Raw genomic sequence first — 25,193 nt, forward strand, 5'->3', positions numbered from 1 at the left:
TATAACAATGACATCTAGTTACGTATGCCATACCCACAACTTAAGCCTACATATGGCAGAGAAAGCGAAGCTCCTTTCCTTTCCCCTTACAGTATTTCAAATCCATGCCCTCTCACCTGTGTTCTCAGACTTAACAGCCTCATCTCCTCCAATTTTTATTTTGTGCTATCTGATCATTCAAAAGCGCTGCCCTCTGATCAGTCCACATTTTTCTTGATAGCGCATTTCCAAGAACTGTTCTACTGAGGCCTTGCGACAGTTTAGAATTGTGAAAGAATTACTCCATGTTGGTTTTACAGATATTCTCATTTATTTATCCCAATGATTTTCTTTTTTGTGCAACACTGACACTGCAATACATTAGACCTCCAGTTTTTTTCCCCAGAACCTAATTTCCGAGTGTAAATCATTGATCCTATATTCAAATAAATGGTCTTTGTATGCTATTCAGTAATTAGCATTCTCAACTGTAATTCTAATTCTTTCTTCCATTCTCTTTAAACTGTCAAGGTGTTGTTGTCAAACTTCACAGGCATATTCTTTAGTCAATGGCCCAAATCACTGCTACAAATAGTAATCGTATCATTAGGAAAACTTAATTTATAGCATCCTTTGTCTTCTTCCATATTTCAGTGGTTTTACCTGAATCACATTTCCCTAGTTCATCTGTAAGACTGTGCTATTCGACAGATTTAAAAGTTTAAAAATCAAGATACAGGATACCTGCAGTTTCTCCCTTAACAGGTTCATTTATCTGTTTTAGAAAGAAACTAAATGTCTTCAACAGGATCTCCTTTTGACAGATCTATACTGAATAGAATTTTTAAGCACACAGCATCAATCAGGTTTGGGTTTTTTTTTTTTTCCTTTTCTCCCCCCCACCCCTCTCCCAGGTTCCACCCCCACCCCAAACTGAAATTGAAGATCTATAACACTCTAAATACTCCTCCTCCCAGTTTTTAAACATATACATTGCATCTGTTCCCTCCCACACCCAACACACCCCTTAGAGCATTTTGGAACCTCACCAGTCTTCCACAAATTTTCAAAGACAACTGATAATGATTCCAAGATTGCTTCAGACAGCTTTTAAGTACCAAGAGTAAGGTTAGTGAGAATTAGATGAATTAAACCATCTAACTCTTGTGTAGTTCATTCTAATTTGAATTCTTACTGCATTTCTCACTGTTAGCTGTGTAGACCATCAGACACAATTGACACTTTTGACACTCAGACACAATTGACAACTGAAGAGAGGTGTAAAACAATATCAGACTCTTCAGGCCTGTTCAGTGTTCCACCAAAGAAAAAGTTTTTTTCTTTTACTGTTCTCCTGCTTTTCTTCACAAATGCCTAGATCATTTTATTAGCAAACTACTACTGGTTCCAATTCTCATTTTTAGATATTGTGATTTATGGGGAGCTGATGTCTTAAACACATGCCTCTCTCCTGTCTAAAAAGACAGAAAAAACTTACTGAAATACACTTGTACTAAAATGGAATGCATTTGCCTGTCACGCCTCTCTATGCTCAATAATGTGCTTCTAAAAATATTTTAGAACGCTTCCATTCTAGCTGGCCTTTGTCAGTGCATTTTCACTGAGGGGGTGAAAACAGTGAAACAATTAACTAAGAAATAATGTTAATTTTATTTAATTTTAAATCAAAGTTCCCTATGGAGTTACTGACTCTACATGAGGCACGAAATAATGAAAATGACTAGTCTGCAATTATATTCCATTAGAGATATCAGTAAGTTTAGAAAACTACTGCACAGAAAAAAAATCTCTACTGAAAACACTTACTTGCTGAGGCATCCCAAAACTTGATTGACCCATCAGCATGCCTATGAAATATTAAAAAATTAGTAAGATGGTGAAATGGTTAGTTGGAGTGTTAGACCTCTTTGCTACTGATTAGAAAATATATGACTAACATTCTATTTTTATTAGTATTCTTAGTGACACTTCATTTTCACAATTTATTGGAAGCCAGTATTTTAAACATGTGCCCTGATTACTTTAGACAGAAGAGATTTAAAAAAAAGCATTTGGGGGCTAACTCCCTGAAATTCTACTGTACTAATACTAATTTGCCATTTTAAATACTGATTTCAGTTACCTGCATTTCCTATAAGCAGTTTGGCATACCTTACCATGTGTTGTTTCTTAAAAGATGCCCTTTATTTGGAGTGACATTTGTAAAGGAGATGCTTAAATATACTGTATTTAGGTGTAAATGAGTCACCTAACTTGTTTATTTATCCTTGAAATTGAGAATCAGATGACTAGATTTTTTCAGGACTGTCTCTCAAAGCCTCTACAACATGTAGTATAAAGTGACATTAATCCTCAGCAGGGCTAACGGGCTGTTTTAAGAACTTTAGTAGTGCTCTCACTTTCAGTGATGCACTGCATGGTTATAAATTAAATTTTATTTATGCTCCTTAGAGTAATATTAGAAGGATCAGTCTCAAAAGAGATTAAAACAAACAGATTTAAGTATTTGGTTGTCCTTTTTAAAATAAGACTTGGCTTCCCGTTGAGAAGTGAACTCAATAACTATTTAATGGACTTCCTATGCTTTAAAACACTACTCAAATATTTTCCAAAAGTTAAAGAATAAAAGATAAGTTTCGTCCAGCATATACTGATAGCAAGCAGACATAATCACAATACCACATCATAATAATAATCCCTGTAAAACACCTGCTATCATTTTGTTCCTACCTTCTCTCTTCCACATTTTGCTTTACTTTCTTGGCCATGCCTCAAGAAGATTATGCAAATGACTTGTCTGGTGAACATAATTTCTTAAATCATTCAAATCACTGTTAGAACATTGTTTTCTATAAAAGGAACAAAATATTCTCACTTCTACTTAATCAGCTAAGAAAGTTATTACTACACTGTGGTGTCACTTACCCTGTAATAATTATCTCTGGATAGCTCTGAGTGATCAAACCCCAGTTGCCTCCACTGATAGGCCATTCCTGGAAGATTAACAAATACACTGAGAAAGAAAATATCATACAGCAAAGTTAAGCCACTGAAATTACTGCAGATACTGCAGATTCCAGTATTTCACATTACTTCAAAAAGTAATTAGACATGTCCACTGCAGGGGGAAAAAAAAAAAATTCAGCAAGGGCTATAAACAACTCCAGGAATTCCCTTAGTTTCCAGTGATATGGCAATCAATGGGAGCACATCAGGAAAGTATGACTATAGGCTTGACATATGCTATATCCTCTCTAGACATCCGCTATTAGCCACTGCCAAAGACAGGATAATGAGTCAGACAGAGCTTTGGTCTGGCCACTCCTACGTTGTTTACAGCTGTTGATTTTCAGTATTTTCAAATACGTATGTTAGTACCAGATGTTGTACCTTCTTACTGTAGCCTTGACGTTTCTGTCGAGCACCAACTGAATAGAGCGCAGGTATGAGGTCCACAGGACAATCAGCAAAATATTCACAACAGGTAACTGGAGATTCATGTATAGTCAAAGGATAGGGATTCTCAAATATAGGGTACCTTTATTGGATGAAAGGGGAAGACTGTTAATCTAGGAAAAACTTTGTTTTTTAAATGCAGAACACAAGTGAAACACTGAAGACTAAGTTTGTATTCTTTTCATATAGAGGAAAATAAAACATCCTGTAGCAAAAATCTATCAATTTTGTTGCTTTTTTCAGGTGTGAAACAATTAATACTTCGCAAGTCAATTATAACAAAGACCACTGTAAGTCTTCTAAAAACATAAGTGCTGAAGATTTTTTTTAACATGAAATGGAACAAGCCTTAACATAACTTCAAATTTCAGAAACTGTAAGCTATTTCACTTAAGAAAAAGTCTTGTACAAACCTTTTTATTTCAAGCTCATTAAAACTTGTATTATTAATCTTTCAACATATGAATGTTGGAAGCTTAATGCCATTGGTATTTCAGAAACAAGTTTTGGATACAGCATATGGCCATATAATATTGGGAAAGTCTAAATGAAATCACTCAGTAGCTGCAGAGATATTAAGACTAAACTTGACCTTCTTCCAAATTTGATGAGTCTTCATTATCTAAGGTATCACCATTGACTTCAAGGATACATATTTACAGGTTTTTGTTTTGCTCTAGAAGGATGTTCTTCACAAGGTTTTATTTTTCCTTCATTGACCATTGGTGACTTTTAATCAGGAACACTACAAAGATCTTATCCATCAGGCTTCTCTGCTACTAATCCCTTAATAGTTAGTTGTTACTGCCTATATTAATTTCAAAACCCTTGATAAAAAAATTTGCAGGATCCAGAATTTTTTATCACCACCTAACAGAGTATACAGACTATTCCATGGACAAAGTAACAAGGGACTAAAAATGTGTTAGGTAAGTATTAGTTGTGAAAACTGTAATAGGATGCTACTTTTAAGCAACCTCTTACCACAGTAGTAAACCAGGGAGGAGATGTTACCATTCTAATTTTATGTATATGATATTTATTGCATCATATTGAGTTACTTTAAGCAATATAGATAGCAATTCATTTGGCAATAAAATCAGCAAAAATTTGTTGTCATGACAACAACATTCAGTGTCAGCCAAAATTACCTGGCTTATCTGAACAGTTGTTCCCCCCTGCTCCCTTCCCCCCACAGCACTAAGCTCCCCTCATAGCATTAAGGAATCAACTTCAAAATAAACTGTGATAATTAAAAAGCAGCAGTGATCTATGAGTAATTTCTGTAAGTCAATCAAGCCTGGAAAAAGTTGCATAATATTCTACTCATCTTCTAGATGTTAACTTGAGAAAAGTTGATCTACAAAGATTCTCAGTTCTGCCGAAGAAACCTTATATTTAATATTTAAAATTTTATGTTCTGGACAAGGAGGTATTATGGTAGATTAAAAAGCTACAGAGCAGAACAATAGCCTGACCACTGCAGCCAACCATTAAAAAGACTACACAAGATTCTTACCCATTTTGTGCAAGGTCAATCAGTACTAAGTCCTTTTCTAGGAGAACAACTACAGCATATGGTTCCTGAAAGTCTGAAAACAAGAAAGAAAAAAGTTACTTATTGGTAAATGTCGTTCTTGCATGCACAGCCTCAAGAATGCAATCAGTCCTTGCACTCTTATCAGTTGAGAGTAGAAAAGCCACTTAGATGACCATACAGTTTCTGAAGATACTTTATACCCTCACTCCCCGAATACTCCAAGTTAAGTTTGGAAAAGCCACGCTCTCCCTTTAATTCGATATTCTCAACTCTTCCAATTTGCTAGAACCATTTAAACAGCTCAAATAACAGGAAAAGGAACATGCAGAGGAACTTGTATAAGCAGTATTTTTGAGAAAGAGCCAATTACTGAACAATAACATCCTCCCACCCCCAAACTGCTTTTCCTCATATTCAGTGGGGTTTAAATTCTAATTGCTTACAAACTGGATTGAAAGACAGCTGACTTGACACTAAAATAAGAAAACTGAGTTTCCAAAGTTTATCTTGCCCTCTTTCAGGCAGACCTCAAATTCTCAGCTAAGCAGTTTTATATACTCTGATGGAAGTTGACAGCTAAAAACATTGGAGTAATTAGAAACATAATACTGTTAATCTGGGACAACTACTTTAACTATGATAAAAAAAAAATCCCCTTCTGCAGAAGAGAGATTACAGGTTAGTGATGAACTTCATGGGAGTATTAGAATGAATGAAGTCACTAAAAGTTAAGAGTACTACACAAATGCTAATCAAGATTTAGCATTGACTGGAAAAGTCTTATGTGCTCAAATAAATATTGATGAACACATCTGCTGCAGTAACTAGAGTTTAAAATTATAATGCTACTTTTTATCTGCACATACTTTCGGGATTAAAAAGGAAAAACCATGTAACCAGTAATTGGCATTCTTCAAGAAAAATAGGTTTTATAATAAACTATTCTATTATGGTGCTTTGGGAAGCAAAACAGACTTCAGACAGTAAGGATAACAGATGTTGCTCCTGCAGTCTGATCCCCAGAGATAAAACAGAAAGGCAATAGTAAAGAATATTCTGATGGGATAAAACTCCAGAGAGAAGAGGTTGAAGTACTGAGAAAAATCTTTACAGAGCCTACCATTAGGATACGGTGTTTCACAGAGGGTTAGAAAATCAACAATAGAATAATCCATTTCTAGCACAGCAGTACTTTTCCCATGCATAACTGTTAAACAGGGTCTTCTTCCTACAGTGTCATATGACAAGCCTCCTGAGAGTATTATGAAGGGCTCCCTGGAATAAAGCAGAGGCATTTAGGATCAAGCCAAGATAATAAGTAAAAAGAGATTGGCCAATTTTTGTAACATTATAATAAAGTTCAATGAGATATCATTAAGCAGAGATACATTAAGAATAATGCAAACCAGCTCTCCATGCAATGTGTAGCTTATTTATGTGTTCAAAACTTAAAACCCAAGAGTTACAAGACCACAACTCAAGTCAGACATCTCTTCCAAACCTTTTGTTCTATATTGCTTATTCAACCCATCCTTGCAACTGTTTGCCAATATGAGGGGTTTTTTTATTTTGTTAAACTTTAGAATAGTTTCTTTTCTACTGAACTGCAGATTCAGATTTGCCAACAGACCCATTTATCCATAATACAAAATATTCCAGCAGGATCAGGCAGAACTAGTCCCATTTACTTCCTGTACATAATTACCCTAAATTTTTGAACAATTTTGCAAACAGTAATTTTGCAGTCACAATAATATGACTGTTTTGGAGAAGTAAACAGCTGCTTGGTAAGCTTCAAAGACCTAACATCTTTTAAGAAGCAAGGACATAAATGAAGGCCCACAGTTCTCGCATCAGACATTTACTCTATACATTTTATCCATTTTCCCCCCTACCACCATGCACAAAATTCAAGGAACTACTTCTATGTCATAGACTACTCCTACTGCATAATTAACTGGCTGAGTACAGCAAAGCAAAAATATTTCTTCTAGTCTTGAGAAAAGAGATTAGAGGCCTCCCTTCAAAAATTTTTTAAAAGTCTTTACAGAAACATATTTTCAAATACATGCACATTTTCTGCAATATGCACATAATATACAGCTTAGTAATATACACTTAAACATAGGACACATTATACATATAGTAATATACAATAATATACATTTATTGAAAAACAAGATGACTGAAAAACAAGATGAATATATTTATTTTACTAGGTATTTTCTTCTTTCCTGATTATCAAATGTAATCACTCATTTTAATACTGTTTACATTCAAAATAGAGCATAAAGAGCAGACTGACTGTTTAAGTAGAGAGGTCAAGAAATTTCACCCATTATTGACTATTGCCTCAAGTTCCAGGTTATATTTCTGGAGGAAAAATAGGCACTTAGAGTGTGAAATTCCTCTGGATCTACTTTTATGCTCATTTTAGGTAGGAATCCTACCCTTTCTTTGTGTCTGCCTTGGAAGCAACTAGTATGTCAGTATCTGGAGAAAATTTGTAGAGGAAAAAAGCTATCCCAACATATTGTGAAAACGAGGCTGAAGAGATCTTTTATTTTTTGTCTTTTCCTGTAACACCATCTTTCCCATACTGTCTAAAGGGTTTTCACTAGTGAGCATTTGAAACATAAATGACAGATTAGGTACATCTTTCTTCTTGAAAACTGTGCATGAAGGGTTTAGTTTATGCCCATGCTGCCCTTCATGAGTTTAAGGCTTGGCTGAAACGTGCTTTGTGTTTGCAGCATTGAAGGCAAAGCAGACTGAGATAAGCTTTCAGTTTCTACAATTATTTCACAATCTGCCTGATCCTTCAAAAAGTGCTATGACTGAAGAGTTGATAGGATCAGAGAATTCTGCTAGCTGAGGAAGAGACCTCAAAGGAATGGCCATAAATTAGACCACTGAGTTCAATATCCTGCCTCCAACAGTAGCCAAAAGTGTATTTCTAGAAAAGGAGTAAGTTTTCTCCAAGTTTTCATTTAATCTCAGTTCTTCATATTGGAACTTCACACAATCTTTTATGGTCGGGTTGATGAAGTAATTTCAGGAAAAGGACAAACTTTTGTTTAACCTGATATTTTTCAGGATGTCAATGAAGAGAAAAATACTGGTGCGAGGTACTTGCAGTATCTCATTGTGCTGGAATGATTTATTGCAGTATTTTTTGTCTTCTAAATCATTACTTTTTTAACCAATAATGCTGCCAGGACAATATGCAGTAATTAGACTTCCAGGTTCACCAAGATCAACTGACAATAACAAAGTGACAAAGTTCAGTTCCTAAGTTTCATACATCACAGTGAAAACTGCATGGTGGTTTCTCCTGGTTTTATTTCAAAGTAATCAGGTTGCTTTGGGCAGGCTTGCCAGAGTCTGTATCCTTACGAAGCAAAGAATGGAAGAGCTAAGAAGAGATTAATGGATCTGTCACATGGATTTTTCACAGATGAGTCAAAGATCAAAGTTGACTTCAGTCTGCCAGAAAGACTAACACAGGTTTGTGTATGAACTTTTCATATTTTCATGAAACCATGGATTTACCATGAACACAAGCTGTGCATTTTCTAATTAAATACTTAGTGTTGTCCTTCAGTTGTGATACATATTAAGAGGTTAGTGGACATTAATGTTAAATAGAAATGCATAATTTAAAAGTAAAAAACCCTGTACTTTACATAACAGATGAGATGGATCAAACTTTGATATTTACGTTTTACCTACCTGAAACAATGGAAAACATTAACAAAAAGCAGTGCTCAGCTCTTAGAGAATCACTATATAGCATTTTTAGCAGCAGCTAATACAGAGATTCCTCTTTGAAACAGTTCTGCTTCAGCAGGTATGGAAGCAATGCCTTCACATTAATTTCCTCATCAGTTAAATCTGCAAAATCATTGGGGAACACTATAAAAAATTCACTACAAAGGGGGGCAATGTTTCATTGCAAAAAATTTCAGAAAACACAGGCCTATGTCTTGCAGTGTATGAAAACCATAACACAACTGAGAGCTGAGTGTCTCACAACCCTGGAGGATGTTTCTGCTCAATTTTAGAAGTAAGCTGTCAGATGTGAGTCAGTTTCTGGCAATCTGGATGTGAGAGAGAACAGTATATACAGAAGTCAGGCCATTGGTACCAGTTGGCTTACTTATCAAACCATGGGTGAATCTGTCAAGAAGTTAATCCCTAGTAATAAAGGTGGAAAAGACTACAAGAGTTGGTTTAGCTTAAGTCGGGAAATCTTGTAGTAGTGAAGATAAACTACAAATTCATTTTGGGAAGTGTGCTTTTGAATTGACAACAAAACACACAACAAAATAGTACTATCCAAAATAAATTAACAGATCAAGAACTTTTACTTATCATCTAGAGACCTTATTATTATTGTAACCTCTGGGTCCCAATTATACACATCCATCTTGCTAAGGGATACTGCTCTACAGTTAGTCAATGACAGCTGCATTAGCTACCAAGACAATATCCTTTTTGATTTGATTATGTTTTACGGAGAGACTTTTGAGCTGTAATTTCTATTATGCAGAGCTCTAGTAGCGAAGAATAAGCTTGGGCAATTTTATCACAATGGTAATATCAACCAGAGTAAATACTACAAGGGACTGAATCTGGAGGGGTGGGAAATGGCATTAGGAAGCTCAAAAGCTTCTCTAGATTCACTTTAGACAGAAAAGCATGCATAAAAGGCAACATGGAAACCACTTCAGCAAGCTCAAAAGGTAACCTACCTTGGAACTCATCGCTTCACAAAGAGATGGAGTATTTTAGATGAATTTAAATGGCTAGAGAACAATGACATTATGCTCTGAGATTGGAAAACTATGCCAGTTTGCTCAAGGAATATACCAAGAACTTGCCTTTTGACCCCCTAGCCCAGGTACAGCATGACTGTCAATAGTAACCTTTCTACATATATTTTCCCAGATATAAACCTACATACTATTGTTCTGGGCTAAACAACTTTGGCTTCGGAAACTTCACAGGCACTATGTGCAGTATACTTAAAAAGCCCCCCAAACCCAAGAACAGGAAAACCACAAACTTAAAAGATAAATAGGTAGTCTGTAAGAACCAGAAAAAAGCCTCATGTCCTCCTGTTTCCCTCACTCCAGCTTCACAATATGGACAACATAATGGAGGAAAAAAGTGAGAAGGGATTAATAAAGAGCTGCAACAGTAGAAAGAATAGTGTCCGTAGCCCCTACTACAGGTTGCAATCAGTTATGTTCCTTCCTTTTGTGTGATTCTGGACACCTTTTCTCAAAAAAAGTTTATTAGAATTAGAAACAGTAAAGAAAACAAGTAAGATCACATCAATGAGGTGTTTTCACATGAGAAGATACTGAAACAAGCCTAGATCCTAGACCACTCTGGATAAGGGAGGAGCAAGAAACAAGGGGTGACAAAGATGTTGAAGTTCCATATAGAGCATGGAAAAGTGAACATGGAATGGTTACTCACCATTTTTCACAATAAATAAATTAGGTAAAATAACTTAAATATACATTAAACAGTACCTCAAATATGTTGCAAGCTTTTTGGTTTTGTTTTCTCTTGTGGGGTTTTTTGGTTTGTTTTTGAAGAACAGTTAGAGCAGACTGCTATAGAAGCAAGTTTGATTTGTTTCTTATATTCTTTCAGTAGCTAGAAAAACTTTGGTCCTGTCCAGGAATGATTCTCCTCTCTGCTACAGAAATTAAACCATGAACAACAAGTGACAGTGCTTTAGCTAAAAGTCAAAACTGTATCATGTTCATACCTAATTAATTTCAATTGCTAAAGAAAAAAACTATCAAAATTTTAAGCATTGAAAGGTAGTTCTGCCTTGCCTTAAAATTCTTGTAATAAAATTACAAGTGAAACTGAAAATTCAAGTGTGAACCGAAGTATATGTAGCAGTAAATGAATGGAGATTTTCAGTACACTGCTTCACCACCACAGTGCAAATTGGGTTTTGTAGTTTTGGGTTTGGTGTTTGGGTTTTTTTGTTTGTTTGTTTTATTAAAGTTCTGGAAGAGTATCACAGCAGTTATAGATTCAGAAGTACACTGAAGATGGAGAAAATATTAGAGAGAAAATATTAAACTGAAATGCATCAAAATATTCAGTTAGGATGAACACTGGAAAATGAGAGGTGTAACAGAAAAGCCCACACTAGGAAAAAGTAGTCTCCCCAAAGAGCTATGGATTCTTAGAAATTATACTAGAACAAGCTCCTCGTTAAACAGTGTGAAAAGTCAAGTAGTTTTCACATTGTAATATTATAATTGTACAGAACAAGCTTCAAACTAATCTTTTCCTTCAGAATGACTATTCATAACAGAAGGCTTTTGATTGCAGAAGTTGTAACTTGAAGCTGAAACTACTTTTAATTATCTGTATCTTTCTTTAGATCAGCTTTTGGACACATCAGTTGAGAAAGGAATATGCAGACAGATGTAGAGTGCTACAAGTAAAATATGTCTTTCCAAGTGATCATAGATGTTCATACACCTGGGAATCAGCCACAGTTTTAAATTTCTATTTACCTCACTCTTAGCCAACAATACACAAAGCCACTGAAATTACATGTATGGGTATACCAATATATAGTAGAAACCTATATTATATCAATTAAGTAACAATCTTCTATAGAATGGAATGCCTGGAAAGCAAATGAAAACAATACATAAACACCCCAAAAGTCAAAGAAAATAAAAATATTAAAAAACCCCAGCGTTTGCAAATAGCTGAACAAGTTTCCACGAATATTTTATCTTTATATTGCACTTTTTACTCAAACACTTCAAAGCAGTTTAGAACCATAAATAAAAGAAATTTCATACAGTTCTTGAAATCCTTCAATCCTAATTGCAGTCTTGGTAACAAAACATGCTACTCAAGCTACTGTAATCCCATCTGAGCCTCTTGTTGCAATTACTGCTTTGTTACATTCTCAATGTGCGTAATTAGGCACAATTCACTGCATAAATTACTGCACTCTACCAGAAAAGCTTCTGTCAGTAGCATTTTTGGGGAAGGAACACGTATTCAGAATTTAGAATATCTGCATCAGGCTACTTGTCAAAGTTCAGTTTTTCAGGTCTGTGTTTCAGTGTCTTCTGTGCTTTATCAGCCTTTTTTCTTTAATATTCTCAAAAGACTGAGCAAAAATACACAGGTTATAGTAGCATGGAAGAAGCATGTAGCTAACGCATTATCAATATCTTTACCTAAGTTAAGGTTTGTATATAGTAATTTGTTCACATATGTTTTGAAGTTTATTCAGCAATATCTGATTTGCCAAAACTATTTCAGCTGTTTTACCATAGCTCAGTGCAATCAGGACATGTATCCCAACAACTGGGAAACAAAGTACATTCCCAGGGAGCTGCATTTATTTTACGTATGTTAATTTTCCATATGAAACAAGTCTTACCCAGCTCTAGTTGTTTTATATTCCACCTTAAGGATAGGTTTGCAGGGTTCTGGCTTCTTTCCATCCTTCAGCTGCTTTCCTAAAGTGAATTATTTTCTTATATTAATCTTACAGTTCTGTAACATGATGACAAATTATGAAATTCACTACGCAACTTGCAAAGTAGAACATTCATACAAACATGTATTCAACACCTCTGACAGTTACAGAGTATGCCTTAGAATAATATCATTAAAGATTTGTTAAAACTCTCAATACACCAACCTAGAATATTTAGGTTTAGGGGGGTTTTTTTTGGTGTTGTCGAATATTTGTTTTCAAAACTATAATCCTCCCCTAAAAAAGTTGTTTTAAGTAGCACTGGGAGATTTAAATTTTCTCTCGTGTCTACAATTTTGCAATTAAAATTGGTCAGCTTACAAATAAAGTGAGGTTTATTCTGAACGTTATCCTTAAGGGCTAAGAAGACTTGAATTTGAATGCGAAGACCCGGTCTTTCTCTACTGTGCACTATTAGCAACTAAAGCTTCTACAGATACAATTTTCCATGGAGCCAGTAGAAATTAAGAGTATGGTGTAAATATGCATCTTTTCTATCTGAATATTGATAAAGTCTGATACAACTATAAAGTTCTGCATAAAATTTAATTTGCAGCCCAAGATCAAAATAAAAATGCCTATTAAAAAAGGCCAAGGTATATTAAAGTTAGTCTTGTCTAACTAGTTTTACTACTACAGTAGCAGTCAGTTTTTTATTTTTTGACTGCTACAGGATCATATAGAAATCCACAGCTTCCTTTTTCCACTCTAGTCCACAGCCAGCACAGTAAACATGGACTTTCCGGAGGATCAGACAGGTGAACCAGGATGTTTAAGTATAGCATCTTGTACTATGACTGTAACCTCACAGATTATCCTCACCGTTACATTCACACTTAAGAATCTGAGGTAAGTTGCTAAGACATGACTTAGACACATGCACACCATGCAGCCCTAGCATTTGTATAGAACTTTTTTGAAGAGCAGCAGCATATTTCACAGAAGAACAACATGTAACGTTAATTTCCTAGATTAACATTAATGCAAGACTTCTCAGAAGTGGGAACATCTTACCAGATGCTAGCCTTACTCTGTTACAAACCTTTCCAAGAATTTATATGGTAATCTACACATTTATACATGAAACAGATGCTTGCTTATATGTATTTTAAACAACATATGGGATTATAATGTCAAGCAAAAAGCAAGTCCTGCAAAATATGCATTACTTAATTTTGAGATCAATGCCAGTGTGAAAGGCCAGCTTGAAGTTCAGAGATTTAAACAAAACTGCACTGATTTGGATTCTTATTTCATAAAGACTGGGTTGGTTTGTTTGGTTTCTTTTTTTTCCAATGAAATCTATCAGAATTTGATATGACAGAGAAAGTTTTACTTGCACTGCAAATGCATTTTTAACACTTGGTTTTGCAAAAACACTTCTATTAAAAATAAGTTCTCTGTGTTTTAAGAGCTGTCAAACACAGTGGGTATCCATTTTCATCTTACCGTGTGGAGTGATTGTCTGGAATGGTTTGGTAGGAGATTTTACATTCCATATGGTCAAAGTACCATCTGAGTGACTACAAATAAATTGTTTTCCTTCATGATGCCAAGCCACAGAGTGGATAGCCTATACAAGAAAAGAGAAAGAACAGTATAAGTTGAGTATCTTCGTATCATTTTATCCTTAGTCCTTCCTCAACGACATTAGACAGCAAAAGGAAATTAGAGAAAGTACTAAAATCATACTGCTCTTAGTATGTCCTAATTTACCCATGGTAAGTTTTCCATTTGTAAATACTTTTCAGACATACTTTGCCCATCAAAAAATACTGTCTTCATTGTAGAATCTTACCTTTTTGAATAACAAACCAGCATGATTGACTGCACTGTCCTACATATACCAAAACTTAACCAGAAATGTAGAAACTAACCATCCTAGAGTATTATGTGGAGACAGGCTGTGCACAAAGGAAGCCTTACTTTCACCAGCTGTTCCAGAAGGATTATCCCATGTGGAAAAATGACTGCTATACTGCCTGCAAAGGTGGTGAACACATCTGATTTTCAGAAGGAAACATTCTTGCAATGACTGCAATAGTTACCTGAGGGAGACTGTAGGACTGATGTGCAATCACAAATAAGAAACTGAAAAAGTCTGAGGAACAGAAATAAAAGCATTTATATGCAAGTCTCCTACAGAAATATCTTTAATAGATCACTAGTTTTTAAAGAGATTAATGCATGTTTAAAAACATTTTATGAAATTCAGTTTTGCTGCTGCAATAGCCCGTCAATATCCCTAGAGATCACTATTATTTCTTGGTTCTTTAAAGAGGCATAAAAATTAATAACTCCAAATACAACCTTACAATTTAAGAGATGAGTTCATCAATAAAGACTCAAGTTTTGATTGTATTTTTCCACCAAGGGGATTTAACTGTTTCAATTCTTAAAATACATATACAAAAAAATCCCTTTCTTTTCAATTCCTACAGACTTATTTTAACCCTACAGCTGATTATATGCGTACCATTTCAGAACAGTCTGAGACAGCTTTTCATATCCTATCTTCCTGCAAGACAAGATACATGCAGAAATTTGTGTTCACATTGAAGTATCAATAAAATATTAATTTAAGCAGTTTCCCCTGTTTCCAAGAGACTTTAACCCATTTTTCTAATACCAAGTTTAGACTACTGCAAATACAGTTGCTACAACTCAAAAGGAAAAAAAATCTAATTAAACTGGCTTTTTTTTTTTTTTTTAAATAATATGCACCTCCATGCTTGCTTTTCAAGTACAACACAATCTTTGGCAAATGTTTCTGCATACTTTCCCACGGAAATGCACCAGAATCATGGAGAATTCCTTTCATCATTCTTCAGATTTGACCATGATCCTTTAGTCTTTTGTGCCATTAATTGAGCTTGAAATATACTGTGCATGACTGGTAAGGTCCATGATATGAGATCAGTTATTCTACAAACCACACTGTTTACCATAGCCTCTTCAGATTTCACTGTCTTATTATGATAGTCCTCCATTTCCACGGACATGGAGAGTACTTTCTGGTAAACTTGAACAGATGATGATACCAACTCCTTTTCTACAGGTTTACCAAAATATTCAAAGTGAGCATAGTAACTTGGGAGTACCTATGCTAACTCTCTTGTCAACTGCCTAAGAAAGGAAGGGAAAAAATGCTGCAAAATAAAAAAAAAAAAAAAAAAGAAGAATGTATCTACTGAGACTTAAATGGTAATACATTGTGAAGATCGTTTTGATGCAATGAAATGTGCAAGTGCCTAATGACTGCATTGACATGCTTTGGTTTCTGGCAAGTCACATATCAAGGTTGCTTTTTTTTTTCCTCCTCTTAATCCCACAGGCTACTTTGATATGTTTTCAATGCTGTAAAATAATCTCTTACACTCAGCCATGTACCAGAACATTGAGCCTAAAAATAGTAATCTGTAATACATTTGCTGAGTTAATGCTATCAAAGCTTACTTTAAATCACAACAAAAACAAAATACTACTTGAAGAATGGACTTTATTAAAAAACTAGTTTTAGTTTTCAGAAGTTGCACTTTAATTTTTCTAGAAACAAAACTAATAGTTGAGAAATTTGTTTTATTTCTTTCATGGCTGAAAATATAGTATGGGAAATGTTTGCACTATAAACTGTATTCCATTAAGAAATGCACAACTTTTTTTTTTTTTTAAATCCCCAATGTTTGAACATAAAAGGCTTAAGAATGATGCAAAGTGAATTCAGTCTCTTATATTTCCACTGAGTCTGCCCAAGACAAAAAGGATGTTTTGAGGAAAGAGTTTCAACAAAACTTTCTAAAGAAAAGTTCATTCACAACTGCAGTTCCATTATGTCACAGGTAATTTCCTCCAAATTCTCTGAAAAAGAATGTTACATTTGTGCATTCTTCTAACTAATTCTAAACATACAACATATTAGTGTTATAATAAAAAGTATACAGTACTGGAAGTTCAGGATCTCATTTGTAATATAGAAAAATCAAGAACAAATTCTAACTAAATTCCCTGTTACAAACTAGAATGTTGTGGAGGGAAGAATATGCCAGCAATCAGTACTAATACTAATCATGACCTAGAGCTGCCTCCCCTAGCCATGGTTAAGCAGAAATATCGTTACAAAGGTTTTAGGGGTGGTGGTGTCGCCCACCCTATAAGCATTCCTGTCCTTGGGATGAGTGCTCCTAGTGTTCTTGTGCTGCAAGTATCAGAGCAGGGTGCTGGGCAGGTACAAATGTTCAGACAGGAAGAAAGCATGGATAGTGTTCCACTGACCTAGCTTTCAGGCAACAAATGAGACTGCCCCACCACAACATAGGCCTTTGCTTCAAGAAAGCCATAAACCTCTGATCACGCAGGAAGTTTGACCATCAATGTTCCTTGGCACAGGAAGATCATAAAGGATAACATGTGTATCCCTTCACACATCTCAAGTTTTGAGTCAAAAAGAGTTGCATCAAATGATGGTGTTAGACTGCACAGCCCCTCAAGATACATGTTTTAAGACCAATATCAACTACAAAGTGATGAGAGAGGAGGAGACTAATTCAATGGCAAAGTTTCTAGCAAACAGTCTTTATGGTATCAATGTGCCTGGCCATCCTGTTCATAACACCTGATGAAGCCTAGTCACCCATTAACAGCGACCACTACACAAACAAAACAGAGAAGTATGTTTCACAGCACTGCTACAGGAAAACAGTCTGCACAGTTGGAGAGGATGCACCTCGAGGGTCCTGACAGCTACATCTTGTGCCTCAGTGCCATGCAGAACTGCAGCTGGGCTGTAGTGCCAAGCTCTGCTGATGTCAATCCTGCAACTCCCAGCAGCACCAAAGCTCACACCCCAAGTAGAGCACTGCAATTTCTAATAGGCACAGAATCAGTCATCACCTTTGCAATGACATTTTATGGAGGATGCATAAAATCCTTATGATGGATTTTATGAGACTGATGGGACTACACAGTTAACCAGTACCAAAGAATTATTTGTTTTCAATAGGGTTAGAGCCAGAGAACGTTTCCCCAGTGGTAATAAGCAGGCCTGATTCACCAAACAAGATCCTTCTGTGAACCCCCTGCTACACTTCAGCAGTCTGAGATAGCACCGTCAGGGAGGAAGAAGGGAGACCAGACAGCATTTCCTGTGTCTGATGAGCAGCTCTGCACCAGATCTCAAGTGTGACAATATTGGACTACGTTGCTCTCTTCTTACTGGTTGTCAGCTCCACACTCAGAAGAGCTCTCATCAAGAACAAGTGGAGAACCAAGGACATAAATCCTGAGGTTTAAAATCCTGCTCCTGCTACAGGGCAGAATATCACGGGCCTTACCTTCTGTGAGAGAAGAGGTGAAACATGTTCGTGGATGGAGTACAGCCCTTACAGTTACCGTATGAAAAAAGCCTCTGGCAAAGCCACTGAACCAGAAAAATCAACAAGAAACAAGAGCTAGAAAGATTCTGTGCACAGAAGTATTCAAATTTACAAGCTTTGCTAGCAGGAAACAAAATGGCAGAGAGCTTTCTCTGCTCTGCGCCACACTTACCAGAAGCAGAGATCTCACGAGGTAAGGCATTATTCCACTACTGTCAGACTCTGTGTGTGCACTCTCTTGAGCAAGGAAACCACTACATTGCTAGAAAGTCTGAAGATTTTCCTCGAACCTTAAGTTTTCATGTGCAATGGGTCCTTCTGACCGATACTTTTCTTCGGTGTACAGGAAGAGGGGAAAAGAATTCATTATACTGTGACTTGCTGTATTGTCATGCAGCCACAACTAGTTATGGAAAGATATTGCTCGGGTGGTCAGGGTAAGACTGCCTTTTTGGGCAGCAACACAATCTTAGATTAGACTAAGCTAGTCAAAGGTCTTGGCAAGACATTACAATACTTTAATGATTATGATAAATCACCCTAATTATTTGTTATTTGGGATAGAGGGGAGAAGGAGCTAAATAAGGAATGAATATGGCCACCAATTTTTTAGGCTCCTTTATTATAAAAGGAGCAGATGTCTTAGTGCTCCAGTCAACAAGAAAAAGATATTCCAGAAAACCATTCAGGAGCAAGCTTAACTCCAAAAGTTATGAACTGTGGTACATCCTGGCTACAATATCCTTGTAAAAATACTTTGGTTACTTGTATTACATATCTTAAAAATCAGATTGTTGCATCTTCTTGATCGAAGTTTGTCCACTCTGAAGTCAGTATTACATGTTAAGAGGACAAAACTAGTGTCATCCTCAAATGTGGGAAAAAAAGAAAAAAATCATGATGCATCAGTCAAATTTAGAATGGACACACATAATTTCTGCCTAGAACTGTCTATTAGTTAGTCTTCTCTTACCCAAAACCTTGGTTAGCTGTACCCTCCCTGTGTCCTGCTCAATTAGGTCAATTTCCCTGGTTTCTGATTTTCCATTCTACTTAAAAATCTACACAACTGTACTAGCCTGGCACCAAAAAGAATTATTTGCTTACTATACATATATAGACATTTCATTTCTGGCTAAGGATTTGAATTGCTAAGTTATTCAACTGGAATGAACAGGTTACCTTATTATCAGAATTCCAACAATGCCAGTCAGCATTTTTCACACTATCAGTTATAGTGTTACTTGTCTAAGACTCAAAAAGTCACCCGTCTTTCTTTCCACAGTAACCTCTTTCAGCATTAAGCAAGTGAGAATGCTTTTTTCTTTTGTGTTAAGGAAGCTGCTCATAAAAACTAGCAAAGTTTTTACTACTTGGCAATATCATTTTATTCTTGCAAAATGCAATAAAACCACCTGTTTCTTCTGCATTTCTTAACATTTACATTCACTTACTTGAAACTGTGCTAGCTGAAAAACAGCAAGAACAGTATATTTATACAGGCCACTAGTTAGTCAGCACTGATCATAATATGACTAGAAAGATAACATTATGGAGTTGAATATTCCTTTCACTGACAAATTGAGGGAGATTCTCCATTTTTGCAGCTAAATACAAAACTGAGAGGCGCTGAAGAATAAAATGAAAGAAAGATACAGGAGAAGCCCCACATCACCTGACTCGCACTAAAAAAAAAAAAGGGGACAGATATATATAGCATACATATAATCATCCACTTTCTGCAGCTTTCTATTCATTATCTTTTCTTTATCTGATAGGATCTTCTCTCAAGACCATTGGTCCAGAAACAATTACAGCACTCGCTGCAATGGCACCTTTCAGGAAACACATGTTTTTTCAATTCTGTTAGACAAAATTAATCATTTTCTTTCTACGCCATTCAGGCCAGAATCCAGAAGAACTTGAAACTGCCCGACTGTATCAAATCCAAATTAAAAAAAAGGGACATTATTCTATTCTGCCTTCCCCCTTAGAAGATTAGATCTAAATAACTTGCCCATTGAAGAAGAAATTCCTTGTCATACAATGTTAAATGTATGAGAACCAACAAATTATTACTGCATACAGTAATTTTTTTTCCAAAGAGATATTTTTCTCAAAGAGCAATCTGACCTCACAGAAAAAACATACTTCAACTTTTAAGACTTGAATGGCCAATATTTTTAAAGCAACTTTATGTATGTTGATTCTCACTAATGAGAACAGTGAAACTCATCAAGTTCACTCTACAGATCTTCATTTTTTCCTCTCCTCTTCCTATCCATTCCCAACTTAAAATAATGCACATTTCTTTACCAAAGGATCTGACCTGAGGTATTTCATTACCTCTTCTGTAATCAAAAAACCAAACTGAACAGCTAGATGCATTCACTTATAAATCCTAAAGGAAATCAAAGATGAAACAGCTGAACTATTCACTGCTGTTTGCAACCTCTAAAATCAGGGTTGGTTCAGGAAGATGACATTATGAAGTCAGTTTTTAAACAAATGGACCACAAAATCCAAAGAAAAACAGAATAAGCAGCATAGTGTCTACCATGGGTAAGTTTCTAGAAACTGCAACAAAACCTTATTATAGAACAGAGTTAATTGACATATGGATGAGTATAATATACCAGGTAAGAGAAGTCAACATGCTTTTTGTAAAAGGAAATCATATCCAACAAACCTCTGAAAATGTTAACAAGCATGTGGCTAACGGAAACACCAGTTAAGTGTCTACACATTTTTCAAAGTCTTTCAACAACATCTCTCAAAGGAAACTAAAAACAGACTAGAGATCCTTGACAGATGAATAATTGGTTAAAGTATCAGGAAGTAAACCAAGCTAGAATAAAGACAGGCTGGCAGTAATTGATTAGTTTGTGGGTGAAGGTAATTGGTAGAGACCCTCAGCGATCCATGCTGCTCAGTTTATTCATAAATAGCTTGGAAAATTAGAACAAGCATATCAAGGTGGTAAGTCGGCTGACAGTACCAAAGCATATTCAAGGCAGAAGTCAGGATTCCAGTGAAAAACTGCAGAAAGACTTAAAAATTTTTATTGTCCAACTATGTAAATGTGAAGCGATGCATAAATGCAATGGACTTTGAGCTGACAATTAACACTGAAGAACGAGATTCTAGTTTTATAGTAGGTTGTTCCAAGGAAGTATCTGCTTAATAGTTGCAGTATCAAAAGGCTAATCCAGTATCAAGATCAAGAGACAGAAAACAAAACCAAACATAATTATTCTACATCATAAATTCAGTGTGCCCACATCTTGAATATACTATGTTGTTGTGCTTCTCTTATAAAACAAAGATAAGATAGAATGCTTAAAAAAAGGAAGTTAGAAAAGAGCAAGAAGAATAAGAGGTATAGGAAGAACCTGATTAAGACTAGAAAAAGATGATAGAGGTAAGAGTAAGTTTATGAAACAAAGCGACAGAGGAACTGATTAAGTGCATGCAATGAAACTGGAAGGTAGAAAATTGCTCTTCACATAAAATACTTTGAGGCTTACACAGACATTTCTGAACACACAAAGAAACCTCATTCAGCTCTGATGTTCTAATATGGCTCTGATGATCTAAGGCTTAGACTACTTCAGAGACGACTCCTTCAAAGAAACCCTTCATTGGTAGAACTAACACATACAAGCATGAGTACTGAGCCAGAACCACCACAAAATCCCAAATCCTGTCTTGTGAAAAGTTCAGCACAGAGCTAAGGAAAACACACCCGCCGTGAAACAAGAAACAGGCCTAGCTGGTACTGAGAAATGATACAGACATTTCACAATCAATGAAATGTAATTGAGACTAATTTTATGTTATTTTAAATAAAATACATCAACTTGCATATTATGTTGAATGATTTTTCTTATTCTCAGTCTTTCAAAAAGCCTACATTCTCTCAAGAATCAAGTTTTAAAGAAATAAATGCCATTCAATGCCACTGTTTTTTTTTAAACCTCCCCCAGTTTTATTTCAAACCTTGATCTTATCCTACAAAGAGAAGGTGTGTTTATAGAAATGTCCTAGTGAGACTATTTAGGGGTTTCTTCCCCTCCCCCCCACTTTTCAGACTATGTGAGAGATTCCAAATTACAGAAGTTGCTAAACCATCTTGTTTCAAAATAAGACTCAGGCTTTTAACACAGGTGAAAGTCACGCTACTGAATTACAGAAAAGATCTGAAATCTTCCCCCCCCGCCCCCAAAATTAGTAAAGAAATCCAATCCATGCCACCATTCATTGCTTCATGAACTTCAAGTCAGTGAACAGTTATTTGGTCTGAAGTTTGTATTATTCAAACTCAATGGCTCTTTTAGAGAAAACTTCAAGTACTTGCAATTTCAAAGAGACCTATTTATTGATCCACTGGTGACAGAAGCAGGAGAAGAAATGAAAAAAATAATAAAAATTGCTATTAGAATAGCAAATAATATCCTCATAGTAAGTAATACAGATGAAAAATGTTACCTCATCATGTGTGTATCTGTAATCTGCCTTCTTTGACTTCAGATCCCATAATACCACTGTTCCAGACTCAAAGCCAATCAGAAGCTGTAATAATAAGCAGATATATTAAGTCCTTACAAGGATAAGCAAAATAATACCTTTTGCAATGCCTATAGTTCTTGCCCCAAAGAGATGCAGCATAATACTACATGTAATAAATGCAAGTAGTTATGAAGACAAAAATTAGTGAGAAGCAGTGACGACCTCAATGTCAGAGGTTTACTTTGTACTTGTTGTCATTCTCCTAAACTTCCAGCTAATACAACTGACATTCATGCCAAATTAGTAAAAAAAAAAAAAAAAAAAAAAAAAGCAATCTTCTGAAGAGTCCTTGGAAATCCCTTTGCATTCCAGAAAGGTCAACATTAAACTTTCCTAAGTGTATTCCTTCCTGAGTGAAAAATGGGGGAATTGGAAAAGAGAACTTTTTATTGTGCATTTTCCTCACTGGAATTTGTTCTGCTTAGATTTGCTTGAAGAACACACTATCCTTCCTAAAGGTCTAGGTAACGGTTCATTGTCTATAAAGAAACTATGCAATATAATCTTTCTCCAGATGTTAATCACAATTGAGAGAACTGGCTAAAGGAACACCAAGAACATTAATTGTTAAGAAGAGGAAAGCTAGAGAGAAATTAAACAAGATAATTTTCCAAATAATCTTTTTGCTAGAAGCAAGATTAAACCATTTCTGCAGGGACTGAAGATTCAAATCGCTCATAATAATTGGTCTAACACATTGTTGAGTATCTAAGTGTTTTGCTCTCCTACCTTAAGTGACACTTCTCTTAATGAAAACAAAACAAGGCCAACATAAGGCAGTAGTAACAGTCTTGGCACTTGTTATATAGAAGGCGGCAATGCAGCTTCATCTCTCATAGTTGCTGGATCTACTGTGAGATCTTTCCTTTGAGCAATGTTGCTACAGGAGAAGCAGCTCCTAGCATTAAGTAGCATGCCTTCACTCCCACTTCTTTTTCCCATCATGGACGTACAAAAAAGGAGTAGTTGGCTGCTGGGATTTACTCACTGTTGAAACAGCCTATTTCCTGTGAGCAAACAGAATTGCCCTGAGGAGTGTCCTTCGTATTACAAGTTAGAAAACACTGCCTTCACACACATGCCATTGTAGTCAAGGATAGAGATCTAAATCAATATGGTCTATTGCTGTACCTAAAGGTTTTGACTGGACAGTTTTTTCAGCATGTTAAGATTTTTAAGGTGTACAGTTATTTCTAGTATGAAAAACTAGTATGATCTAGTAAAAGTGAATATTAATTTTTTCTCACTACAGTGTCTTGTATACTATTATTTTAAATGATCTTGCTTATCATAAGCCACATTTTATAATCTTTCTATTTTAACTTTAAACTTTAGAAGAATCACAGTGATTAGAAGGCTAATAGCATGAACAAATTTTAAAAGTGAGTACACAGGAGGTTCTTGCAACTGCATAGGTTTTTTTTCAGCAGTATTTTTCTTATGAGAAGAAAGAGGAGCATAAGGTCAGACTCTAAAACACTAATTTATAGCCTGATTGATAGAAACAGTAATTCTTAAACTTTAATTGACAATAATTAAGTGTGGGGTGGAATACACCAGAATAAATAGATCATTTGTCTTTTCTGAAGTTACCATAACTTCATTACATTCATATTCTAGGGTCCATGATTCTGGCATGCGATTCAAACCTAATTCTATAGAGAAACCCATTAGTTATGCAGTTACTGCAGTAAGATTCATCCCAATGAAAAAACTCTACTCATGAAATTCTCCTTGTTGGACTGAAACCTCAGGTGTCTAGGATAATAGCATGCTAGTTACAAGCTTGTAAAACATTCAAACCACTGCTGAGACAATAGTATCATTCCCTCTCTCTTCAGTTTTATCCACCACCAACATATCAAATGAAAAGCAAGTAAACCAAAAAATAATATTTCTCCTGCGTATGTGGAAAAGTAGTAAGCAAAGTTATTTTCTCTCTCCTTGAAGATTCTTCACAAATGGGAGTTCAAAACTCTAGGATATTTCTGAGACATTACACTGACAAAAATAATAATTCAGAACTTAATTCATCAATCATTAATTCATTAATCTATTCAATCATTTATGCCCGATTAATCTAGAGCACAGTCATGAATGAAAATCTGTTTAAAGTGGCATCAAGGTGTCTCTGGCTAAATTACAACCATACTTTTGTCAGGGGTCTACACACTTTTGGAAAAGACACATGCAAGACTGCTGTTTTCAAATCCTTCTTTCATATTTTGCTTTATTCCTATTGTCAAAATTAAAGAAACCCCCTCCTGCTTACTCTTCAGTGTGGACCAAGGGATCTGAACAAAAGTTGCAGTAGACCACTAAGATTTGCTAAATAACTATAAGGGGCACACAAGCTAAAGAGGCTGAAGATCCTTCACAGAGTGGGTGAGTCATGTGATCCCATCCCAAGACTTGTAGAAGAGGTCTGTTACTTGAAGCACAGACTTCATCTTGCAACCATGACTTAAGGGGGCAATGTATGATTTGGTATACAGTAATTGCTGTCACCTAGAGAAGGCATACTAACATTTTAACTCTCTGCTTTCTCCTTTAATTCAGGAAGTCTTCACTGTGAACTAAAGTTATACGTTCTACGTTGTTTTTGCATGAGCCTCATAACAGATGTCCCAAAGCAAAGTATTTAATAATACAGAAGGAACTCATGACCATTGAGTTCATAGCTCAAGTTCTTTGTGGTTGTTATGTCACAGGA

General features: G+C 35.6%; 1 protein-coding gene across 11 annotated transcripts in view; it reads right to left on the reverse strand.

Moving 5' to 3' along the window:
* The window catches only part of STXBP5 (syntaxin binding protein 5), a 115,663-nt gene that overhangs the window by 45,783 nt on the left and 44,687 nt on the right, over positions 1-25,193 (reverse strand). For all 11 annotated transcript variants that reach the window (XR_012775303.1, XM_075499041.1, XM_075499043.1 and 8 more), the window contains 8 exons: positions 22,400-22,483; positions 13,989-14,112; positions 12,441-12,519; positions 6,117-6,271; positions 4,976-5,048; positions 3,391-3,538; positions 2,926-2,993; positions 1,807-1,847 (listed from right to left, as the gene is read on the reverse strand). Coding sequence is in view for 10 of the 11 variants with exons in the window: in XM_075499041.1 (XP_075355156.1) it covers positions 1,807-1,847; positions 2,926-2,993; positions 3,391-3,538; positions 4,976-5,048; positions 6,117-6,271; positions 12,441-12,519; positions 13,989-14,112; positions 22,400-22,483 (772 nt within the window). In the remaining variant the exon portion in view is untranslated. The remainder of the gene's footprint in view (positions 1-1,806; positions 1,848-2,925; positions 2,994-3,390; positions 3,539-4,975; positions 5,049-6,116; positions 6,272-12,440; positions 12,520-13,988; positions 14,113-22,399; positions 22,484-25,193) is intronic.

Source organism: Mycteria americana, chromosome 3 (assembly GCF_035582795.1).
Source record: "Mycteria americana isolate JAX WOST 10 ecotype Jacksonville Zoo and Gardens chromosome 3, USCA_MyAme_1.0, whole genome shotgun sequence".
Lineage (NCBI taxonomy): Eukaryota > Metazoa > Chordata > Aves > Ciconiiformes > Ciconiidae > Mycteria > Mycteria americana.